General features: G+C 34.1%; 2 protein-coding genes across 2 annotated transcripts; both read right to left on the bottom strand.

The window, feature by feature from the left end:
• Positions 1–3,931: 3,931 nt before the first annotated feature.
• On the bottom strand, positions 3,932–8,265 carry LOC102580063 (uncharacterized). Its single transcript, XM_006347029.2, has 4 exons — positions 7,679–8,265; positions 5,958–6,007; positions 5,615–5,692; positions 3,932–5,399 (listed from the first exon to the last, which is right to left on the bottom strand). Exons 1-4 carry the CDS (start codon positions 7,829–7,831, stop codon positions 4,187–4,189), a joined length of 1,494 nt encoding a protein of 497 aa, XP_006347091.1. The 5' UTR covers positions 7,832–8,265; the 3' UTR covers positions 3,932–4,186.
• Positions 8,266–10,606: 2,341 nt separating this feature from the next.
• On the bottom strand, positions 10,607–23,716 carry LOC102581300 (katanin p80 WD40 repeat-containing subunit B1 homolog). The gene is made up of 18 exons (XM_015308674.1): positions 23,398–23,716; positions 22,773–22,903; positions 21,975–22,092; positions 20,021–20,247; positions 19,839–19,941; positions 18,640–18,710; positions 17,558–17,632; positions 17,329–17,472; positions 17,025–17,202; positions 15,474–15,989; positions 14,875–14,931; positions 13,784–14,757; positions 13,146–13,271; positions 12,816–12,890; positions 12,605–12,717; positions 11,909–12,025; positions 11,735–11,803; positions 10,607–11,092 (listed from the first exon to the last, which is right to left on the bottom strand). Exons 1-18 carry the CDS (start codon positions 23,420–23,422, stop codon positions 11,032–11,034), a joined length of 3,180 nt encoding a protein of 1,059 aa, XP_015164160.1. The 5' UTR covers positions 23,423–23,716; the 3' UTR covers positions 10,607–11,031.
• Between the last annotated feature and the right edge of the window lie 660 nt (positions 23,717–24,376).

Here is a 24,376-nt window from a genome sequence, read left to right as displayed (position 1 = left end):
TGTTAGTGAGAATAATCATTATACGGAAAAGGGTCTAAAATACCCTTGAACTATTGAAAATGGTACAAAACTACCCTCCATCCACATATTGGCTCACAAATACCTCTGACATCCACATATTGGCTCCCAAATACCCTAACATCCACCTATTGACTACCAAATACCCTTTCATCCACCTTTGGGTCCAATATTGACCACTTTTATAGCGGATTATCATTTAAATAATTTTTTTAAATACTTGGCGACCATCTATTGACTACAATTTAATTACTTAAATTAATTTACAAACTCATCCATTATACTCGATCCAAATTGACTACACTTGACTCAAGTTAATTATACCCGACCCAAATTAACTACACCCGCCCCAAATTACATTTACCCCACCGATTAAAACAAATACACACTTTATTCCCAACATTTCACTTCCTCTTTCAACCTTACTTCCCCAATATATTCACTTACAATCTCAAAAAATACTACCTAAATACACTCATGTATCACCACAAAAAATTATGAGTGTTTTGGTAATTTCTTATGGTGATACATGTGCGTATTTAAGTATTGTTTTTCGAGATTGTAGGCGAATATATTGGGGAACAAGGTTGATAAATGAAGTGAAATGTTGGAATGAAGGATGTATTTATTTTAATCGGTGGGTAAATATAATTTGGGACGCATGTAATTAATTAATTTGGGTCATGTATAATGAATAATGAGTAAGTTTGTAAATTAATTTAAGTAATTAAATTGTATATATCCAATAGTTGGTCGCCACGTATTACAAAAAATATTTAAATGATAATCCGTTATAAAAGTGGTCAATATTGGACTCAAAGATGGATGACAGGGGTATTTAGGAGCCAATAGGTGTATGACAGGGGTATTTGGGAGCCAATAGGTGAATGGAGGGTATTTTTGTACCATTTTCAATAGTTCGAGGGTATTTTAGGCCCTTTTTCGATCATTATATGAGATATGAATGGTTTAAACAATAATGATATGAATTATAAATTTTTTTACATATAAAATAAATGGTTAGTAGATATAAATGTGGGATTATTTTTTCAAAATATAAACTTGTGGATCAATTTTTGTATTTGAAAAATCTCAAATCATGATTTTTAGAGAATTAGGGATGAAATCAGCGTGAAACCGTATGTCTAAAAGCTGATTTCATTTCATGATTTTATATCGCGATATAAAATTACATATCCACGCCTACTTAATATGAGACCAATACTATTTGTGAGATTGAATATTTTATTCTTTCTTTCTTTCTTTTTCTCCTTATTTATTCTATAGGCCCTATTATTTAATTTCTTGTTTTTTTCATTGTTTGGGGGTGTGGGAGCGGGGGGTTCACATGAGAAAAGTGAGGAAAAAGTGTATTAACAAGGCTTTTGAGATTTTGGTCGGAACAAAGATTTATTTGGTTTTTCTTTTCCTTTGCAATTATTAGACCTAACACCCTTTTTTTTTTTTTTTTGGTTTCTTAAAATTATTATTTGAACTACCTACCTAATATTTGGTACTATTAGATTAGGTTTATCTTCTTTATTTGGTGGGGGTGTGGGGTGGAGATGGGTCAATAAATACTTTAAATCTTCAATTATGGATAAGTTTTAGTTTTAAGTAATATCAAAATAGGCATAATTAACCTTTAAGTACTTTGATAAGAAACATTTTAAAATGAACTTGAATTAATCAAGTTTCAAAGTAAATATTGAACATAATAGGGATTTATTTTTATCAAATACTTAATATAACAATCCACCTTAGTTTTTGAAGATCACACATAAGTATTGTATTTAATAAAGTCAAGAACGTCCTTTTTACAGCAACCAAAGTTATATTATTTAGTTATTTATTAAAATCGACGTAGAAATCGCACCTTAGTGTCGATCAAGTAAAGAACATCCTGTTTTTACGGCTAACAAAATCCTAGGTTTGGAGGATACTTTTATATTATTTTATTTTGCCTGTTTAATAATATTTCCGTTATATGTGCCTCAATTTTTTTAATGTTTTTTTTTAAAAAAATTATGGGAAAAAGTGAGAGAATTAACTCCTTGTCGTCAATAAAATAAAATCAATTCATCTCCAATAAATACACCCAATATTTTAAATCCAAGTATTTTTTTTCTCAATAAATTAATATATAATCTCTCCACCTATGTAGCAACATATTTTAAGTCCCATATCTTACATTAAAAAAAATAAATGAAGATCTAAAGTTAGGTTGATCTCTGACATATTTTTTCCTTTATAATTTACACTAAGTACCATATAATTAAGGGAAGCTTTTTATTACTAATATTATTAATTATCTATGGTATCGTGTGGCAGGTTTATTTCTCTAATTATTTATTTATTAATGTGAATTGATGATTTCATGAAGTAGTTGACCCCTATAACAATTAGCACTAAGAAATTGTTGGATCACCTAAGTGAAGTCGCGTGTAAAAGAATAAATAGTTATAAATCGCGAAGATGTTCCAATTCAAATCACAAAAAATAACCTATTCAATTTAAATTCGAATTAATTAGATCAGTAAATATTGAATACAAGATTAAATTGAATTTTTTTTTTAGTGTAAATTGACTATTTTATGTTAAACCATGTGATACAGTCAAAATAAAGAAAGGGAAGTAATTATGGTCAAGGGGAGTGGAAAAACAGAAGAGGCAAAGTGTGTTCTCCTAGGATTAGATAAAGATTAGAGTACTAACCCTATGAAGAATAATTATATTAGTAATATTATTCATATGGAAAAACAAAATGTTTAGGTGGCTGTTTTCTACATTGTTCAAATGGTCCCTATTTTATCTTAACTTGATTTCAACAGAAACTACTCCAAATTTATATTAATATATAAAAAATTTACTCGGTGAAAGATCTTTGCCTCCGATGACCGGTTTTCATATATACTCTTAATACTAAACCACAATTTACTAACACATATTTTCACTATAATAAATAATAATGATGATAAATTAATATAATCTAATATAAACACTTACAACTCCTCTCAAATCCCATTTTCACCGATTGAATATAAATATTTTTTTATTATTTATATCAAACAACATGAGCTTGGTATAGTCAAGTGATTTGATAAGTCAAAACTATATAAATGATAAAGAGAATTACATGCAAACACATGTTACATGTCTATTAATTTAATGTAAGCACTTGGGGTAGGTAAGTGTTTTAAGAAAAAATGTAAGCATTTGGGGAAGGTAAGTGTTTTTACCAAATATGTGCAAACCCTTTTTGAGTCACAATGTTGCATTAAAAAATAATTTTAAGATCTAAACTATAAGTTGATCTTGACATGTGGAAGTGGAACTATTTAACCAATGGAACCTTTTTTAAAATATTAGTAACTTATTCCTTATTCTCTGTCATCAATCAGTTAATCATTATGCATAAGGAGTTTTGTCCATTGCCTATTGGCTTAATTCTTTATTTATCCATTTTATTGATCACCAATTAGTTAATCAATTATGTGTAAGTTGATCTTGACATGTTTATTGATTAGGCTAACTACAATATATGGTTAAATTAGAGGAAGAAATAATATCATGTGGTGATAGTGATCTGGTTTTTTATTTTTCTCATTTAGCAAGTGAACTTATGCATAATAGGACATAAGTTCTTTTAGAAATTGAAGTTGCATTCAGACATAATTTGTTGATCATTATGATACGAAAATATAAACGTATGCCCGTGAAAAAATTATTTGTAACGGGGGCATAAATTAAAGAGCAACATATAATATGGACAAAACTGCAAAAGAATGTCCTTCGGAATGACTTAGTTGACTTGGAGGGTGGTTATCCACACGGGATCGATCCTCGTCTCAATGTCTTTTGAGTCGAGCCTGTCACATAAGACACAACCATAACAACACAATTATTGGGTCCAACCATTGGGCTTCTTATTTTACAAGACCTTTTTATCTATATAATATAGTTGGGCCTGATGAAGAGATAGTTCAGGAACAATTCTATAATTTTGGAGTTAATTATCCACAACTTGGTTAGTATTATATTACACCTGCATTTCTCCTGTATCAAGATGAAGCCTAGAGCAAAATGGCAACACAAAATTGAATTATGATACACGGAAAATTTCTATACCAAAAAGTAAGTGAACACCAAGGATCATGGAATCAGCAAATTACTTTTGCCGAGCCCTCTTCCTCTCTTTGGTTACAGCCTTAACTCGATGCTCCTTTTTAACCTTAATATTATGTTGTGATGATTCCTTAGCTTGTACTTTAGTTTGTGGATTGACAGTCTCGGTAGTCGATCCACACTTGATTTTTTCGGGCCTCTTGAAGCCCTTCTTAGCTGATAAGGGAGTTTGCAATGGTACCTTAGAATCAGCAGCATCTCCAGGTCTATGATTCTGTCTTCCTAGTGTTCCAGCAGTGATGTTGTTGCCATACTTGGCTTGAAGTTTGTCTTTAGAAGGACGAGGGCGAACACTTCGTGGCTTCCCAGGTGGATTACCAATTATTGGCAATGGAAGGTGTGATGATGTAGCTTTGTGGTAAGAGCCTTTGTAATGTTCCCGATAGGCTCTAGTGACAATGTCTCTTAGGGCCATTGCTGCTTTGTATTCTCTCGTTCTCTTCGAGTAAAATACCATGGCATTGTTGGCTAGTAAAAGGAAATCTCTGAAGAGTTCACCTGGTGTTTTGATGGACCAGTTGGCTAGTCTTGATCTTGCTGTTTCGATATCCATATGACGCCTTATCATTTTCTTGTATCTTGCTCTCTTCTGACTATCAAGACGATGCCTGAAGACCATAGCAGCTTCATGCTGTGTAATAGAATTGAAAATCTTCATCAAGTCATCGTTCCTAAACCTAGATATACCTACTATATGATCACTTGCAGCAGAACGCCTAATACTCTGATCACAACTGGTTAGTACTTCTTTACAGTGAGAAGTGGAGGCGAGACTCGTTGAACATACATTGTCACTGTCCTCAATGCTCCCTTCTTTGGCATCCCAAACCGTGTCTTTTCTTCTCCTCTTACCTCTTCTCTTCCTCACAGCCCCACCATTTCCATTGGCAGACTCTGGAACCTTGCTTGTACTTGGAGCTTTGTCCCGTCCCCAAGACTCTGAAAGTTCTAGCTTCACGACTGTCTCTGTAGCTGAGGGTATGGTGGGAACCTGAGACTCAGGGGTCCCGTCTGTTCTAATATCAAGTGTGAAGCTGCCAGCAGACAACCCATCCTTTGCTTCTTCTTTCACAGAAGACTCAATATCTTCTGATTTTGTCAGAGGAGCAGGAGATTCAGCGTGACTCAAACCGTGGTCTATCTGATCAGATCGCTCTCTCTCAGCCTGTAGCCTTTCAATCTTTGACTCAAGAGACCTGACAATGAGCATCGAGATAAAATATGGGAATCACAGAGTTACTCTAAGGAAACAGGTAACCAGAGACTTGAGGCAGTAGTAATGTAATGAGACAGGATTTTTATACCATTCAGATACATGAAAAAGTGACAAAACATCAGATTCATTAATGACATGATTTATTAGCTAGTGTTTGCTTATCAACTTAAAACAGGAAGAAACATATTTACTAACCCAATGGAGCTCTCAGATCTCACCAATTCCCGCTTCAATTCTTCCACTCGTCGCTTCCGCAACTCTTCAAACAAAGCACTGGCCAAAAGAAGGTTATATAAGTAAGACACTGGTTAGGGCAAGGATGACATCCTATTATACTCAATTCACAGTAACTAATGGAAACCATGAATTCATTCCAAAGCTGAAGGCAAGATAAAATAGCTCAGTGAACTTTGTACTCCATACACTAGATGGAAATAAAAATCATACATGTGTCATATGTCAGAAGCCATAACTTTCATGGTAACTAACTACTCATTAATAAACAAATAAGGTCATGATATCGAAGAACTTGACTCACGTGCATCCAGAGTAGCGCTTACGTAATTCCTCATACCTGGCTTTGCAGGCCTGCAATTGAAGTTATTTGTCGATGACTCAAATTAGCATATCGTAGAGTATGGTTAAAGGTAGGCAAACTTAAGCATAGAAAACACGAAGTCAAGAAAAAGCATTGAAGTTAATCTGTTACAGAAAATGCATTGGCTAGTCATAAGTCAGCAGAGCATTACAATCCTGAATTAAATTAGTATACCTCATGGTTTCCTTATCTCTGGTTAGTGCATTTACATAGTTAGCAAGATATTTATCATCCTAAACTCTTGCTATTCAAACTACTCAAAAGTGCCAAGACACAACATATCTCATTTTACAACTAGTTGCATCCAAAACCAACAACATGTGAAAAAATTATGACTGAGAACCGATGATCTTTTTTTTGAAATTAAGACTGAGAACCGATGATCTTATGATGTCATACTCTAAGTAAGTAAATGCTACAATCTACTCCTTCGCATCAGAGAAATCTTGCAGTCATTATTTGTCCATCTCTATCATTAGAAAGTGATAAAGCGTTACAAGCTACGATCAGAGATTTGTGACGAGCTTTTCTCGTATTAAAATTTTGATTTTACAACTCCACTACTCCACAAAGAATTTTGTCAAGACGGTCAAAGAGCCTTTCATGTCTCAATCAATCACATCTCTTGCAGAACAATTCTACTCTAATATCAACTGATCAAGAGTAAAGAGAAAAGAAAGGCAATAATTTCGCAGACTGGGGGAGAAAAAAAAGCGTAACAACCAATACTAGTCAAAACCTTATATATCAATATAAGGTTTCTATAAAGCTATGTTGCTAGGAATCTTTAAAAATAGCGCTCATGTTAGACTCGAGTACAACAACATTCGTAGAGGGTCCGATCAACACAGCTATAAAGCTAACAACTTTATTCAGAAAACATAGTACAGATATACTTTATCATCAAGAGTTGTCTTATCAAATATTCATCCACCACGTAGTCAAAGGCAAAAACATATAGGAACCAAGAAATATAAAATGCGTTAAACCACTACAAAAAAGATCCCATTTTTCATTGGTTCACCACTCTACATGGCAGCCACATGTTCATTCATCAATAAGGACAAAAGTTTTGGCTGGCCCAAACACACCAAAAGCTTCAGATTCTGGTCCACTTTGACAGTCTACCAACCAAACTCCTCCTGCCACATAATTAACTGGCCACCCCTCCACCTCAACACTCAACAATACTACTATTTGTAATTCTATCTATTCAATTTTAGTACCAGGGACAGACAGTGACACAACCAAATAATTCACTATTTATCCAAAAACAAAAAGAAAGGGTCTTTGTTTAATACTCCATCCGTCCAATTAATACAATATTCATTTCTTTTTTCGTCGATCTCAAAAAAAATCACAGCTTTAAAATAAAGTTATTTCAATTTATTTGTTTAATTTTAATTCGATTATTTAGTTATTTATCCTATGAGATGGCCCCCACAAAATCAGTCTGATAAGGAAATCGAAGCAGAAGCATAAATGAATAAACAAATAGAGTAGTAAATAAATAACTATCCGACAAAGAACAATAATAATTCTTTTATAACGGAAGAAAAATACGGAGATTGCGAACAGACCAAAAAATAAAACAAAAAGTAGTGTTGTCTCTATCATAAAAAAAATAAAACAGTGGCACGTAATTGTAAATAAGTATATACCTCAGGGGTAAAACAGTGAGGATATAAAGTCCGGGCACGGAGCTCCGATGCGACGACGTTCCAATCTCTGGTCCCATGCCGGCGAACAGCGCTACCAAGTATTAGCTCTTCCCACGTACCCCAATTCATCTTCCCCATTGTTTCCGTCTCCATCCTAAACGGTCTCGAACAATCCAGAACCTCCACGTGGACGGCTCAGATAATTTTAAAAAAAGTCCCGTAACGGCGCACGTTAGCAACTACCCCGAAACATCACCGGAAAAATGGTTTTCTAAACAGAAAATTCTGATTATTTTTTTTTGTTGATTTTTTCTGGGTTGTTAATTTTTTTGTTAGGGAAGAAAAAGAAAAAAAAAGGAGAGAAAAGGGGTTGACGGATTTGTGAGAAAGTTGAAGAGATGGGAATTTAGGGGAGAAATGACTGATGAAGAATGGTGACTGGAAGAGAAAAAAATGGAGAAAACAATGATAACTGTTTTTCTGTAATTTTGGGAATTGGAGATTTCGTGTTTTGATTATCGAGAATTTTGGTTTACCTGAAAATATCTCTCACCCTCTCTGCGGATGAACCAACAGTGAAAAGTCATTTTTCTTAATTTTTGGGGGTTAAAAATGTTATTTTTAATTATATAAAATGACCCTTAATTTTAAGAAATTGACATGCAGAATGGACCGTTGTCGTTTTATACGTTGACTGACTTGGAATGACGATGAATTAATAAGATTGACTATAATAAATTAATGGTCGATGACTTGAATTATGACTTGTTCAAGTTAAATATTTTAATATATGATAAAATATTTTTATTATATATATTTTTATTTAGATTTTGGAAAAAACTTTTGTATGTATTTTTAATGACTAATTATGTTAATAATTTAACCACATAGAATATATCGCCTACTTTTGTTATACACATCAGCCTCGAATGGAATAGGCTTGAGATTTTCTGATTAATTAAGAGTAATGCGTATAAATAAGAGAAGCGATATATTTTAAGTGATTAACTTATCTATATAATGAGCACTTGAGAACATGCACAAAAGTTTTGCTTAAATTATATTTGAGCCGAAAGTTTTAGAGGAATACTTAAATCATGTACTCATTTGAAACATATTGGAGCTCGAGTATCTAAATGAAATTTATAAGCAAATTTAAAAGATTGTCAATATATTTACCTTGAAATTAAGAAAGACCATATATTTTGTACTGATTACAATATCATACACCCTCTGTCCAATAATAGTTGTTCACTATACTATTTCGGGATGTATAACAATATTTGTCCACTTTATGAAATTAATGAATAATTTTACACTTAGTTTCTAATTTACTCTTATGATTAATTATAGTCATTTCCCTATTACATTTTTCAAGATATTATATTTATTATAGGGAAGTGTTAAATGGCCGGAAAATTAAAAAAACTACAATTTTAAAAAAAAAAAACTGATCTTTTTTTCATTTTATAGTTAAAAGGTATTAAATTTAAAAAGGTTAAAAATATTTAAAAAGGTAAAATAATATAGATAAAATATCATTTTGGCAAAAAAGATATTATATTCAAAGAGTGATATAGTAAAATTACTCTTTTATTTAGTAATTTCTTAAGAAGTGTGCAAAGTCAATAGTGGACAAGTATTGTTGGACACGGGGAGTACTTACTTCCTCACTATAGTTGTCTACTATTGACTTGACACAGGGAATAACAAGCAATAAATGATAGGAATAATTTTACCAAATCACTTATTAAATGTAAGTCATCTATACATGAAAAATGAATAGTATTCAATAGCAAAGATAAAATAAACATAAAATGATAAATTATTCATTGATTTATAAATTTAACAAGTATTATTGGATATCTTAAAATAGTATAGTGGATAAGTAAAAATGGACAAAGAGAGTATTTATCAAGAAAGTTAGGTTAATTGAATTTGATAATACTCCTACGTAAACAATGATAGGGGACAACAAACTTCCATGAAGAATAAAAAATAACCAACGTAGTAGAAGCTGTGAGAGTGATATACTTGGACTAGGTCGTTTTAGGGTCAATATAAAAGATTAAAATACCTTTCACATGAAGTGCCTTCTATTTTTTACTTTGTAACTGATTCAGACATATGATTGTGCCTTTCTCTAATTTTAATTAAATACTTACTTTAATAGCTTAAACTGATCAATTTTTATTCCTTTCTACCTTCTAACTTCAAGTAATTCCAGAAAAAAAGATGAAAAAGGAAGGGAATTGCGTGATTTAATCTCCTAAGACAAGCATTTGTTTAACCAATGAATTGAACAAAACAGATGAAGGAAACATATAAAGTAAACGTCATTTCTACGTTAGGGTGTGTTAGATAGAAAGGAATTATTTTTCTTCAAAATATCTTCAGAAAAATAAGTTCTTTAGAAATGAAGAAAATGTTTTCCAGTAGAAGTAGAAAAGATATGTTCGCATGCGGTATTGCTTACGTATCAAGCGCAAGAAAATGAAAGAAAAAATATTTTTCATGAAAAACATTTATCTACGTATAAACACACCCTAAATGTATAGACTATAGAAGACTAGCTTAGAATTGTAGTTAACCTCTTAATCTATGACGTCATTTGTAATTAGAGTTTGTGAACATCATTTCTACTTTAGTTATAGCCTTATATAGTACATTCTTATTATTTTGGAAAAAATGATTGTACGTTTCATTTTTCTTACTATAAAAATGCAGGTCTTTTTGCCATTTTGAATATCAATAAGCAACTTATCTTGTGTCGTATGCATTCGAAAACGATCTATGTACTCCATAAAAGGAGTCTTATTGTATAATGACATTCATCCAAGTCACGATTAAATATTAAGCTTATCATTGTAGGCCTATAGTGACTTGAAAATTCAATATTTTGAGTTTTGATAGCAAGAGAAGGGGGTATGTATGAATATCTGTTTCATTGATCAAATGATGTACACATCTCATCCAATTTTTTACTATTGCAGATACATGTACACAACTTACATATGGATGGATACATACAGCCAGGAACTTTGAATATGTTCAAGACGCGTATCTGAATGAAGATAGCCATGCTACTCTCCAACAAAAGGTGATATTATGTCGAGAATTTTTACCTTTGCCTCTCAAACCAGTTGCAGTGGCGGAGGACAGACACTGCATTTCCATCTTGCTAGTTTTCCGCTGTTACATGGTTGGTGAAAATGGTAGCAAGGATGGAAACCCAAGGAGCAAAATTGTGGGTGTCCATAAAGAGACATAAGTTTGAGAACATGGTATATTAGCTAACTTCCCATTCCATTGTCTCGCTTAGCCATTAGGAAAAGCATATATGATAAACTGGACTATGATTCTTGAAGTAGGAGATTTAATTGTACTGCACCTTTTGCCGGCAGACCCCCTCTCCTACAACAGAACGTAAGCGAAATTGAGATAGCAAGCAAAATCAAGACATAAGGAGTTTTGACTTTTTAGATTGCATTAGATATGTAACAAAAGAAGGTAAAGATATCAAAGGGAAGTCCTACTCAACAACAAGTTGCATCCATCTACTTTAAAAAATTTGAAAGTTCAATATGGACCTATTGATTAGATATCAAGCCTTGAACGTCCTACCCACAAACCAAACATATTCAGATAGCATTAATCATGAAGCATCAGAACAATTTGATTCACCAGTTACTAAGCTACCATGATAGAAGCAAACGTATTGCAATTTACAAAACTTATGATAGATCACAATGATAGCATATCCACCATTCTTTGATCATAACAATTGTCCAATGAAAGTTAAAACCAAAAGATTCTCATTTTCTTAATAGGTTTGAAGTTTGTTGTGCATCACTGACTGTGAAGCATGCTTACAACACCTTAATCGATGGCTCAAACATAATGAGGCACTATACTTGCCATTTTTCTGACTTTGAAGCTCTATTGGGAATCTAGTAACTCTATCCCAGATAAAGAGAGGATGAGTTGGACCACCCATAAAATAAAATCATGACAACAATCATAATTATGAAAAGTAAAAAGTAGATTCTTAGTTACCTTATAAGTGCAGGAAGTGTTTTCTGTATATCTTGGAGGTAGGCAAAGCACTGCCTGCAGCACTTAATTCTGTTTTACAGTGTACAAAATCAAAGACAGGTAAGTGTTTTGTATTTACCAGCATCCAAGCATATAAACGAAAAGTGAACTGCTTAGCCACATAAGCATCATTACCTCGCTTCTGCATGAAGATCAACCCCTACAGATGGACGTGCTGAAACGGCTGAGCGAACTACTGGTCCAAAGACTGCAACAAGTTTCAACAACAGCTCCAGGGAAACATTTGCATGCCTGTAGAAGAGAAAAAAAGACAGAAGCAATCAACATGTGAAGAAATTTAAAAAATATAACTATAAAATATAACAGTGCAATCAGAAAATAAAATAAAAATTAACAGCAGAATTCAATGAAATAAATGTGTGCAATGCAACCCCCACATCCACACAGACAAAACCATAAATTGTTTAAAGCTAATAAACCATCTGAGGTAGTCCCTTTTATCTCTTATGCTTCAATTGAACCAAGTAAAATTCACCACCATGTTAAAAACAGATTAAATAAAATGTCATGGTTTGCCAAGATATGTATTGTTCCTTCTTTTCTGTTCTAACCTTTCGAATTTATATATTACCATGTTTGCAAAAACTTCTAGTTTGACAGGATGGAGAAGGAAAACCAATATAGTTATTTTTCCAGAAATTCGAAACCAGAGTCACCCTAGCTTTGATTGGTAATGATATATAATCAAAGAATAAATAATCACCATGTATACCGCAGTAATCATTAAAGCAGTATTATTAGATCATATTTGAAGGATGTCAAACTGGAAACAGAAAAAGGCAACAAGCAGTGAGTTGTATCACTACTTACCTTTCTATCTTAGTATCAAGCAAGGCCAACAGTACAGGCAACAAGAAGGAAAACAAATCCAAAGTGATAATCTCCATTTTATCTACGAGGACACTCACAACATCAGCTTGCACCTGCAAGAGGAAATAAATTTAAGAAATACATTAGAGAATTTATCAAATATAATATTTGGGAAGAGACCACTATGACAGAAGTTTCAATAAATTCTCACAGAATGATCTGACAACTTCCTCAAACCCTCAAAAGCACCCCTGATGTCATTCCGTTCCCAGTAGTGACGAACTACCTGTAAGTTTAAAAGACTATACTTGTAAGAGGCTTCAAGTATTACAGGATCACACAGTTTTTCGTATATCATAAGTATCAATCAAACAGATCTTCCAAATTCCTACAAGAACTCCATGCCACGCTGTCAACATTAGACTGGCATTTCTAAAGAGTTAAATCCTATTAAGATAAAATTAGGAATGCAGAAACCAGTATCTGTGTGACACGTGTAAACATAAGCTCAAACTACATAAAATCATAAGCTAAAGGTTACCTGCAGCTTTGTCAAACGAGATCTAAACGTACTTAGCAGTACATCATGGCATTGCATAAGATCTTCAATAATTATATCATCATTCTGCGCTGGCTCACACCGTGCAATAGTCTGCTGATCAGTATTCTGCATGTAGGCAATAACATGCGGAGAGTTATGCCAAAGTTGAGAAAGTATTTACCAAATAAGATTGAAATATTGAAAGAGAAGGCTGCAATAAAATCAATGTTACAAGTGAAAACAGTTGCAACCCCAACTCCACCGCCATTTCCCTATGTCAACTTACGAGACGGAAGAAAAAAATAAAGCCTGGAACATGTATTTCTAGGAGAATTTCTTCTGTTCACAAAACCAGAGAGCACAAAATTCTCTCATCACCTGTTTTAAAAGCTTAAACCACACTCCTAGTAGATAAATTAGATACGGAACAACTGATTCCTAACAAGTGCACTAGCTATTAGAGATTTTTTTAGGCTCACATAATTTACATAGCACAGTGGAGGATATGCATTTCAGCATTCGCGGCATTGCTTAGACAGAATGTAAAGGTATATCAGATATGACCAAGCAATCTCAACATATCAACAAAACTCAACCAAAGAAGAAACAATCAATTATAGGTGGCACAAGATCAATACCGGCAAAGGGGCTATTTGTGGTTGCTCAGCATAAGAACCAGAAGACAACAGGCGCAATGTTTGTGCCTCCTCAGCTTTAGAACGAGAAGCTAATAACCGTGATGTTTTAGCTTCCTCAGCTTTTGAACGAAAAGCCGACAAACGGGATGTTCTTGCTCCACTTCTAAACTTAGAAACAAGCACAGGGGATGCTTCCAGTTCCTCAGCTTTAGAACGAGAAGCTGATAAACGGGATCTTCTTACATTCTCAGGTTTAAGCTGTGAAGCTGGTATAGAGGATGCTTCTAATTCCCCAGCTTTAGAACGAGAAGTTGGCAAACGAGACTTCCTTACATCCTCAGATTTAACCTGTGAAGCTAGCATAGGGGATATTTCAAATTCCTCAGCTTTAGAACAAGAAGCTGGTAAATGGGATTCTCTAACTTCCTCAGATTTAAACTGAGAAGCTGGCATAGGGGATGTTTCAAATTCCTCAGCTTTAGAACAAGAAGCTGGTAAATGGGATTCTCTAACTTGCTCAGATTTAAACTGAGAAGCTGGCATAGGGGATGCCTCTAATTTCTCAGCTTCAGAATGAGAAGCTGGTAAATGGGCTTTTCTTATTTCCTCAGATTTTAACTTAGAAGCTGGCTTATGGGATGCTTCTAATTCCTCAACTTCATATTGAGAAGCTGGCAAAGAATATGAATTTGCTTCCTCAACTTTCGAATGAGCTGAAGGCATGGGGCGCATTGCTTCCTCTGTTTTAAAACGAGAAGCTGTCAAAGGTGATGTTTCTGGTTCCTCATCAAAAAATTTGGAAAAGGTTTCTTGTTCCTCGTCTTTACAACAAGAAGGTGGCAAAGGGGATACATCTCTTTCCTCAGTTTTAGAATGAGACACTGCATCCAGCTTATGGACATCATCCATGTTCAACCCTTCTCTTTTCTCAAACCTCTCAACCAAACTGCGCGTCCTTCCTCGCACTACCGCCACTGCCATTTTCAACAAAACATTAATTAGAATGTATTTGATTTTTTACTCATACAAAAAAAAGAATTGTTTGAAATATTTTTTCCTTTTGTTACAGCATAGTTTTATCAGACGCTAACCTCCATTTACAAATCTAACTGGATGCAACTCTTTCCTGCCTTCTGAAGCCACATTACCTGAAACATAATGAAAATTAAATTAATATTTGTTTTCATGCTTCTAACTTGTGCATCTATATATGCAAAGAAAAGGCCAAGTACAAAACTATAAACCTAACTGAAGAACTAAAATGTCAACAAACCAGGAAGTGCATACCAGCATCTTACACAGTATCAAGCAAAAGAAGAAAATGATTATTTCGGCCAGCGTGATTTCGCAAGCTAATTTTGACTTTTCAAAAACATTGCACATCATAGCACTGATCAGGTAGAAAAAAAAAGTTGAACATTCTTACGATACTGTGCCATAAAATTATGAACACTAGTCAAATACAAACTAGAAATATCTTGCAGTTTAATTTTTTATTTTAAGGCAAGTTTTAATGAGCAGATCCCTCAAGATGAAGAAAACCTGTGACTAAAATAGAGATCACCAACCCAAAATTAGCAGTAAACCTGGAAAAGAATAACCGAGGAAGAATGCAGAAAACTGTACAACACGGGAACAAACCATAGAGAGCTCAAAAGTCAATTCAAATAAAGAGTATTTTAGAACTAACGGTTCTCCCGACTATTCAGCGGTAGTTGCAATGAAGTTTTCTCTAGCTTTTCTCCACCATGCTTGACAGCTGAATCTTTTGCCTCGGAACGTTCTCTGGAATTATTATCTGTCATAAGCCTGCTATCAATATCTGATTCCTTCTTACAATCTACTGTACGCAGCAAGTTGTCTGCAAATTCTGACTGAAGAGCCACAGAAATCTTCTCCATATCATAGTTGTTGCTGGATGGGCACTTTATGTGAGATGGCTTTTGTGATATACCACTACTTACTCTGGTTGCAGAAACAGATTCCCTTCTACAAGTATCCAAGTTCTTCTCCTCTGGAATATCACGAGGTACCACACTGGGGACAACAAATGATTTACCTACTGGCAATCCATTAGTTTTTGCAGGTAAACCAACGACAGAATTAAGCTTCTGACTCAACTGTTTCTTGTTTTCCTTAGAATCTAAAGGAGGAACCACTTTTGGAGAAGGAGAAGTAACTTTCTTAATGGTAACAGGATTTTCACCTGCAAAAAGAAATTTTTAAGTGCATGGGAATTAGAACTGCAATTAGATGTGGATGTGTAAACTGAAAATTGTGATACTAAATGAAGTAGAAAGATTATTCAATAAAAAGTTGCATTTCAACTAGTAATGAATACCCCCAAAAATGGTATTCCAAAAATGGGTGATCAAGAGATCGAATTACTATGCCTATCTTGGTGGTCTTTCTTTTTGGCTGACTCGTCTAAGTGCTCTCCTTTGTCTCATTGTTTATCTCGTAATCATTCGATTCCGCCCCTAAAGCTACAGAATTAAGCTTCTGACTCAACTGTTTCTTGTTTTCCTTAGAATCTAAAGGAGGAACCACTTTTGGAGAAGGAGAAGTAACTTTCTTAATGGTAACAGGATTTTCACCTGCAAAAAGAAATTTTTAAGTGCATGGGAATTAGAACTGCAATTAGATGTGGATGTGTAAACTGAAAATTGTGATACTAAATGAAGTAGAAAGATTATTCAATAAAAAGTTGCATTTCAACTAGTAATGAATACCCCCAAAAATGGTATTCCAAAAATGGGTGATCAAGAGATCGAATTACTATGCCTATCTTGGTGGTCTTTCTTTTTGGCTGACTCGTCTAAGTGCTCTCCTTTGTCTCATTGTTTATCTTGTAATCATTCGATTCTGCCCCTAAAGCTAGCTCCTACTCCTCCTCCTTAACTATGATTTTTTTTTTGCTGACCTAGTATTGAATAACTATGATGAAATTCATCAAATCCTTTCATGGAAGGATATGTCGGTGGCAAGGTGAAATCTTCTAATTACCCAACATCGGCATGTCGGAACTACTAAACCTAAAAATACGGAACAAGTTGGTTTACCCAGATGACCAGTTATCACCATATCAGGTAAAGAATTACACCAGGCCATTATATTCCACCCCAAGTGTATGGCTATAATTGAACAAGATGTCAATATTAGAGTTTCCTAATGCCAAGTTGCTAATTTTTTTTTTGTTTCCATGGTCTGATTTTTAGAGTAGGATGCAAAAACAACTTACTGTCCACATATATATTCTTTATTTCCTTGGAATCAATATCAGGTGATGAGCAGCGAAGATTTGAATTAGAACTTCTGTTGCTTCCTATTCTTTCTAAACGACTCTCCACGTGGTCCTGTTTCTGCTCCAAGTTACTTTGTCTATCTGGAGTTAAACCAGCTCCATGGGGATCAATAAGCTGGCAGAAAAGACCACAAATAAAACAAATCAAAAAAATGATTTTGAAACAAATGGGTCAAATGTAAAGATAAAAACTAAAACCATGCACAAGTTTGACTTGAGCTTCAGTGATCAAGCTAAGTACCGAAACATCTGCAACCCATACTCCAACATAGTTTTGGTAATAAGCACCACCTACAAGTTTCCCATCATGTATGCAGAGATCGCTTAAAGTCGACCATCCCATTTCAACAGAGTCATGACACTTTACAGGCTCCCATGAATAAACCTTCAGGTCAAAGGTGGTCAACAAACATGAGAATTACTTATTTCAACAATAAAATTACAAAAATGCAGTATGCCAAGAGCTTAACCTTCAAGCTATCATCCAGTCCACAAAACAGAGTCCTTCCCTCCGGGTGAAAGGTGATTGATCGTACTCCTGAAGCCTAGAAGAACACGTCAAAACTTTCCAAACATAATTGTATCCGAGTAGATTAAATTTTAACTAATCAAAACAAATATACTGGAAGTATCATATCCTGTTTTCAAATCACAGAAAAATATGCACCAGTATCAATATTGCCCAGAAAAGAAAATTATACAAGCAAGATAAATTTATTCACATTGCCAGTTATTCTTAGTTCTATCCCTGAAAAGAACACCACATTCATTGGACCAGTAAAGCGTTTGGAGTGAAAAGCAAGTCTAATGGTTCTATGCTTCTAGCCCACCTATCCTTCTAATGCATCCAAGAGTAAACTGAGACGTAAGGGGCACAAAGACGGCAGAAAATATCTTGAGGAGCAAGTCTAATGGTTTTATCTCACATATCCTTCTAATGCATCCAAGAGTAAACTGAGACACAAGGGGCACAAAGACGGCAGAAAATATCTTGAGGAGCTAGCCTAATGGTTTTATCTCACATATCCTTCTAATGCATCCAAGAGTAAACTGAAACATAAGGGGCAGAAAGACGGCACCAAATATTCTTAACAGATCCCAAGTCATATGTCTCCTACGGAATCTCTTCCTATCATCCTCTGAAAGATAGGAAAAGAAACTCACATGAGATAACCATTTCGATCTTATATTGCTTATCAAAGAAAGAACCTCATAGTTATGTTGACAAAATAAATGCTTCGCTTTAATCATTTCATGTAGTATAGCCAACTTACTAAATTGTAACTTCTAAGACATTTTTAAACAGCAAATTAAAAGAATATCTTATTTAGTTACAAGCACTTTCGGTATAAGCACATAACAGAAAAGGCGGCAACTTCAAGGGGGAACTTTAAGTATGAGCAGTCAGAGTTATTACACCAATGTATACAAATATCTGGATATAATCCTAACAACTAACAGCCAAACTAAGAATGCCTCACAAGCTCTTTGCTTGCACATGGTGTACATTTTTTTAAAAGAGTAAAAAATTGAAAGAAGATGGCATAGATACCTCACGTCTGGTCGATCCAATCAATTCAAATGTTTCCAAATCCCAAAAGTTTACGGTACGGTCAGCAGAACCTGAGAACAACTCAAGTGTTGAAACAAGATCACATGGACAGCAGAAAAAAATATCATTACTTGGATAGAGACAAGGTACAAAACTCTATTGAGTTTAGAAGAATCAATTATTTGATGCTGCTATAATATGCCATCTTAAGATGGATCTGGCTTTAAAATTCCATCACAGATGGACCATAATAGATGGAGAGCAAGAAAATTCTTTAAAACATTTTCCACTCTCAAGTACACCACCACCTCTTGAAATGTTTGAACTTCTCATAATCTGACCAATGAATCAGTAAGACTAATCCTTTTGCTAAAAAACATGCACCTTTTCCTGTGATTTATCTTTTCTAAATGACCAGATTCTCTTTTCTAATTGAAAAGTTAAGCAAGACACACTATTTATGACAAGGGAAGGCAAGAACACAAAACCTTTTGGCAAGACTATAAAAAAAGCATGTAGCATGTTTGGCCAAGCTGCCGAAATCAGCTTCTTTCGAGAAGTACTTCTTATCAAAAGTATCAGAAATCCTTTTCGAGAAAGTGCTTAGGAAGAATCGCAGTTTGTGTTTGACTAAATTATTTGAGAAGTGCTTTTGTTATAAGTTTGGTAAAATTGCAAAAGTATTTTTGAGTGGTAAATTACGATAAAGGGAAGCCACAACTAATCAATTTGGTAAATATTATTTAGATGGGTAATCTTGTCCTAAAAGAATCAAAAGCAATTACTTTTGGAAGAAGCTATTTTTTTCCACTTCTGCTTGAAAGCTGAAAAGCAATTTCCGGTACTACTCAAAAACACTTATTTCTTCACCAAAAGCTTTGCCAAATACCTTCAATTTCTAAAATAAGAGTTTTTTAAAAAAAAAAGGAAAAGAAAAGAAGAAGACGACATATTTGGCCTTTGGTAGCTTGGCCAAACAAGCTATAGTGGTATGCTAACCACTAAGTTAATGATAATTGATCCTTGTTTTAGAAGATGTAGAGTCGCGACTGAAATTTAAAATAAGACAAAAGAAAGATTAAGGACAAAGGTAAGGAGAATCATTTAGATCAAAAGAAAAGGATAAGGGAAAGAAGAAAACCAGACATAAATTGTTCAGAGCACCATTTCTATGATTGGGTACAGAATAAAAGGAGTACCTGTTGCCAAAAGAAACTCAAATGGATGGAAATCTATGGATCGAATGTGCCCCTCATGGAACTTAAAGTCGTGCAAGAGCTTTCCAGCTGTTAGGTCCCATACCTGACTAACAATAGAGGTTAATACTCTAGAAAAAAAGAGTCTATAATGCCACATTTGTTTTAGCCAACTTAGAAATTACCTTCACAACATTGTCAAATCCGCCAGAAACCACCCAGCGGCCATCAGGAGAGAATCTTATGGTACTTATTCCTCGAGTATGACCTTTGTATGTGTGGATGCATCCTTTTTTTCTTATATCCCATATCTTAAGATTAGTATCCATGGATCCAGATGCAAAAAATTCACCAAAAGGATGGAATTCACAGGCAGTGCAATATGATCTGTGTCCCGTAAGAGTGCGAACCACTACACTTCAAGAACAATTACCGGATTAGGAGTCAAACTGGATATGACTTGCTCATCTAAGCACAATAGGATTACATATTTTGTTTAATACGCAGATAATTCGAACACTTGAAGGATGTGCAGTTAAATATGACTAGTGTCAATCGATGGCGGAGGCAGGATTTTTCACTAAAGGGGGTTCGAAGTATGAAGAAGCAAAACACACACAAATTACAAAATGAAAAACAGAGCAAAGTGGGGAAGGAAAAGACTAACCTTAACCCACTAAATTAACTTATCTTTTCATGCCCCATTTAGTGTTTGTCCTACTTTTGCCTTACTCCATTGAGCCTTATTGAAATTTCTGTTACTTTTTTTCTTTTACTTTGCAGTGTTCTACTTTATTTTTTTAAATCTTATTCCGAACTAGTGTCCATTCAATCATAAATTACTTTGAATATCGTCAAGATTCTTTAAAAAGGTGTAAGGAATGAGTTACTAATATTATAATACATATTCAGAAGTCAAATAAACAGTGTCATTTTTAGTTCATTTAAATTTAATTTAGTTCGGTTTTCCTCTCTCGAAAATACAATTGAAAAAAATAGGAAAGAAATACCAAAAAATCAAAGAAAGTAAGTTCAATTAAATAGATATTGTTAAAAGGATCATCACAACTTTTAAATTTCTTAATTTTAATTTACTTTTAAAAATAGTTTTCTATCTCAATTGCAAGTTCAATAATAATTCATCGTTTTTTAAAAGAGTTTCTTCGAATTAGTTCATTAAAAGAGGGTTTTTTTACGTAGAAACAAAATGAGCAACAGAGATAAGAAGAATAACAGGCCAAAATAGTGTGCCTAACAAATTGGAACAAAGACAAATTGAGAAGGATAAATATAATAGAAGAGAAAAATAACAAAAAAGTAGGAAGAATAAAGCTGCCAATGGAGCCCAAAAATAATGAGGCTTTCCAATTGGGTTGGAGTTTGAAGCCCAAACAGCTGCAAGCTGAGCCCAATCTGCGGGGAAAGTCAAAGCAAAAACAAGGGGAAAAAGAAATGCAGTGGGCAAGAATAGAACCAGAGACCCAGGGAATGGTTGAACCCCCTTAACTACTACGCTAAGCTTCTTAACTGTATCAAGGGGGTTCATTATAACATAGATACTCATAAAATTCAAATTTGACCTTAGATATACAGTGTATTTTCCCGGTGAGGGAGTTCGCCTTTACATAGATCCGCCCTTGGAGTCAATCTTGAAATCATAAAGCAAGTTTCTTGTGTAAATGAAGATCCAGAGATGCTCTTTCAGTTACATACCGAGTTGGGTTAATATATACATGACCATGCAGTAAGTGTTAATTGCAATTAACTGTACATCATACTATAGTGAAGCAGTTAACTTTCTATTTGCACGAGGAATCAAATCAACCAGCCGTTTTTACGTAAAAAGACATTTACTACAGTTAAGACAACACTTAGCTCATTTACACCAAAATAATCAGGCCAACAGGCTGAGGCAACTTCAGGCGATGTTTTCTCGTTGCTAGAAGTTCACAGGTAAGACCAACATTTAATAAATAGGACAAATGCTTAAGAGGATAAAACATCAATGTCATAAAATAAAAATTGTGAGCACATTCTTTTTTTAGAATGTATTGCGAGCACTTTCACTGCAATTCTTTAAGAGTAAAGCTAGTATAGATTTTATAGAACATATAGAGCTAAAAAGATAAATCGACTTACTTTTTGTTTCTTCCAGATCCCATAGCTTTATTACACCTGATGAAGCTCCAGCAAGCACTAGAACCTCTGCTGAGTCAAAAGCTACAGATTCTATTGGACTCGTATGACCACTTAGGCTCTGAATAGCACAAAACCAGACTATTCAGTCCCATATGACTAAAGTGATTCAAGATAAATAAAAACATGTAGCAGTCAGCTCTTCGCAACACAGTGAATCAACAAATAATTTCATGCATTCATAGTTAGATGAATGACCCATCACTCGACACTCGAAAGGTTTACAGTTTCCATATATTTGTATTCTTTGTCATACCAAAGGTTGCAACTAAACACATTAGTTAGATGAATAAATCATAATATTTGGAGATATATGATCTACGTATTACCTGTTTCAAATCATCCAAAAGAACTACAGCAGACTGGTATTTCAAGTGGTAAAGATTCTTATAAGGCACCAATAAAGAAACAATGGTAATATAACCTCACTTATATCTAAGTGGCAGCATTAACAATTTTAGAAATTCTCTGCCCCATCTAAAATGCACATCACACCTCATTCCTCAATCCTCACCCGCTCTAATTATCTAGAGAAAGCCCCAACAACAAAATCAGCAGCAGCAGCTCTTCCCGCATAGAAGGCATAATCATAATAGATCACTCATTTAATGCATTTTGCATTTGAATTAAACATTCACAGAAAAAGAAAGATCTCATTGTGAAACAAAATCAATTATCCCAATTAAGCGAAACAACATTACTCAGGCAAGTGAACTGGAAATGATAGATATTTGAACTCACCGCGGTGGATGTTGGTTTACCAATGGACCAAAGATTCACATTTTGATCATCTCCACCAGTGAGAAACTGTCTACGCGTCTTCTTCCCAAATCTTAAACAGTTTACATTCCCCGAATGCGCCACAAATTCCTCTATATTTCACATTAGTCAAGAATAAACAAGAACTTATTGCTGAAAACTAATACTTCTCCACATAACTTTTTTTTATCCCCTTCCAGAAAACTCCCACCTTTTTGCTCCCCCGCGACTCGAACCCACAACCTTAGAGTTGGAGGTGGAGGTGGAGGGGGAGGGTGTTTACCATCCGAGCAACCCTCATCACTTCTCCACATACTTGAACTTAAAAACAAAATCACACATTAAACCTCAAAAAACTCACCTACAACACCAACTCTTAGCTAAATCTAAAAACTTAGGAAACACAAAAAATAAATCATACCACAAAAATCCAACTATTCAGCTCACTCCAACCAAATTCTCTAATTCCTAAGCAAATTCAAATTTTTTTTCTTTCCAAGTTACTAAAATTCTACTTCAATTTTCAGCAGCTAACTATAAAATTTTACACAACACTCTCAGATCAAACAAAAATCATAACAACACAGTAAAATTCAAAAAAGGATACGCAATTTGTAGCCACGCTTAGCCATTCTGCGCCACGAATCGGAAAACTCGCCGGAAAACAAAAAAGCATAAGATTAGAGCGCCGACAAAAGTCACCGTCCGTCGTCAACAGAGAGAAGAAAACTTCGATTGTGGATGACAGAGAGGGGGAAGAAAGGAAGGGAGAGTGAGTGCAAAATCCACAGAGAAAGTTAGGAATCAATTTTTGTTGAAAAAAAGTGAAAAAGCTAAAAAGGGAAAGGGGAAGGGAAATGGAAATGGAAATTGTGAAAATTCAGAGGGATTTGAAGAGAGAAGAAAGAGAACATGAAAAATACTTAAATTTTTACAAACATATGTGGTACCACTTTTTTTCTTTTTATTATTTGTTTCCTTGAAAGCATAAAGGAAAGATTCAAAGAATTTGGATTTTAAAAAAAAAATCTTTTATAACATGAATACATGTGATTTAACATTATTTTCTGATATATAAATTATTATATTTTTCTAAATAATCATGATGTTCGAGCTAATTTACGTATAGATAAATTTTTATATATGTTACTTCTCATCAGAAACATGTATCAGATACTTCTCTCCATTAAAGCTAAACCAGATGAAAGAAATCATAAGTTTTTCAGTCTCTATTGAAATTTGAACCTCATATCGAGTAATTTTCAACCTAGTTCATTAGCTACTACGTTACAATCTTGATACTTCGTGGAATATTAATTATTGTTTTTATCTTCGTGATAATTATGGTATTCGCGCCAAATTGCGCGCATATAATTTTTATAGATTTCTGTTGTCTCTAATCAAAAATAGGAATTAGATAACTCTGCGCCAAGACTAAATCAAATGAAGAAATCATCAAGTTTTTCGATTCCTGCTGAAAGTTGAAGATGATATTTTTGTAATTTTCAACCTAGTTCATTAGCTACTACGACACAATCTTGGGTACTTTGTGGTATATTAATTATTATTATTTCATTCGTGATAAT

This window comes from Solanum tuberosum, unplaced genomic scaffold (genome assembly GCF_000226075.1).
Source record: "Solanum tuberosum cultivar DM 1-3 516 R44 unplaced genomic scaffold, SolTub_3.0 scf00083, whole genome shotgun sequence".
NCBI classification, from domain to species: domain Eukaryota; kingdom Viridiplantae; phylum Streptophyta; class Magnoliopsida; order Solanales; family Solanaceae; genus Solanum; species Solanum tuberosum.
Note: the sequence above shows the minus strand (reverse complement) of the source record. Positions and strands in the feature narration are given on the sequence as shown.

Coding starts and splice junctions, on each gene's coding strand:
- LOC102581300 (XM_015308674.1), bottom strand. CDS start 23,422: ATGGCTAAGCGTGGCTACAAATTGC. Junction 18,711..19,838: donor TGAGTTTCTTTTGGCAACAG/GTACTCCTTTTA, acceptor AGTTGTTCTCAG/GTTCTGCTGACCGTACCGTA. Junction 11,804..11,908: donor GATCTTCATGCAGAAGCGAG/GTAATGATGCTT, acceptor ACTGTAAAACAG/AATTAAGTGCTGCAGGCAGT.
- LOC102580063 (XM_006347029.2), bottom strand. CDS start 7,831: ATGGAGACGGAAACAATGGGGAAGATGAATTGGGGTACGTGGGAAGAG. Junction 5,693..5,957: donor AAGCGCTACTCTGGATGCAC/GTGAGTCAAGTT, acceptor TCTTTTGGCCAG/TGCTTTGTTTGAAGAGTTGC. Junction 5,400..5,614: donor AGATCTGAGAGCTCCATTGG/GTTAGTAAATAT, acceptor GCTCATTGTCAG/GTCTCTTGAGTCAAAGATTG.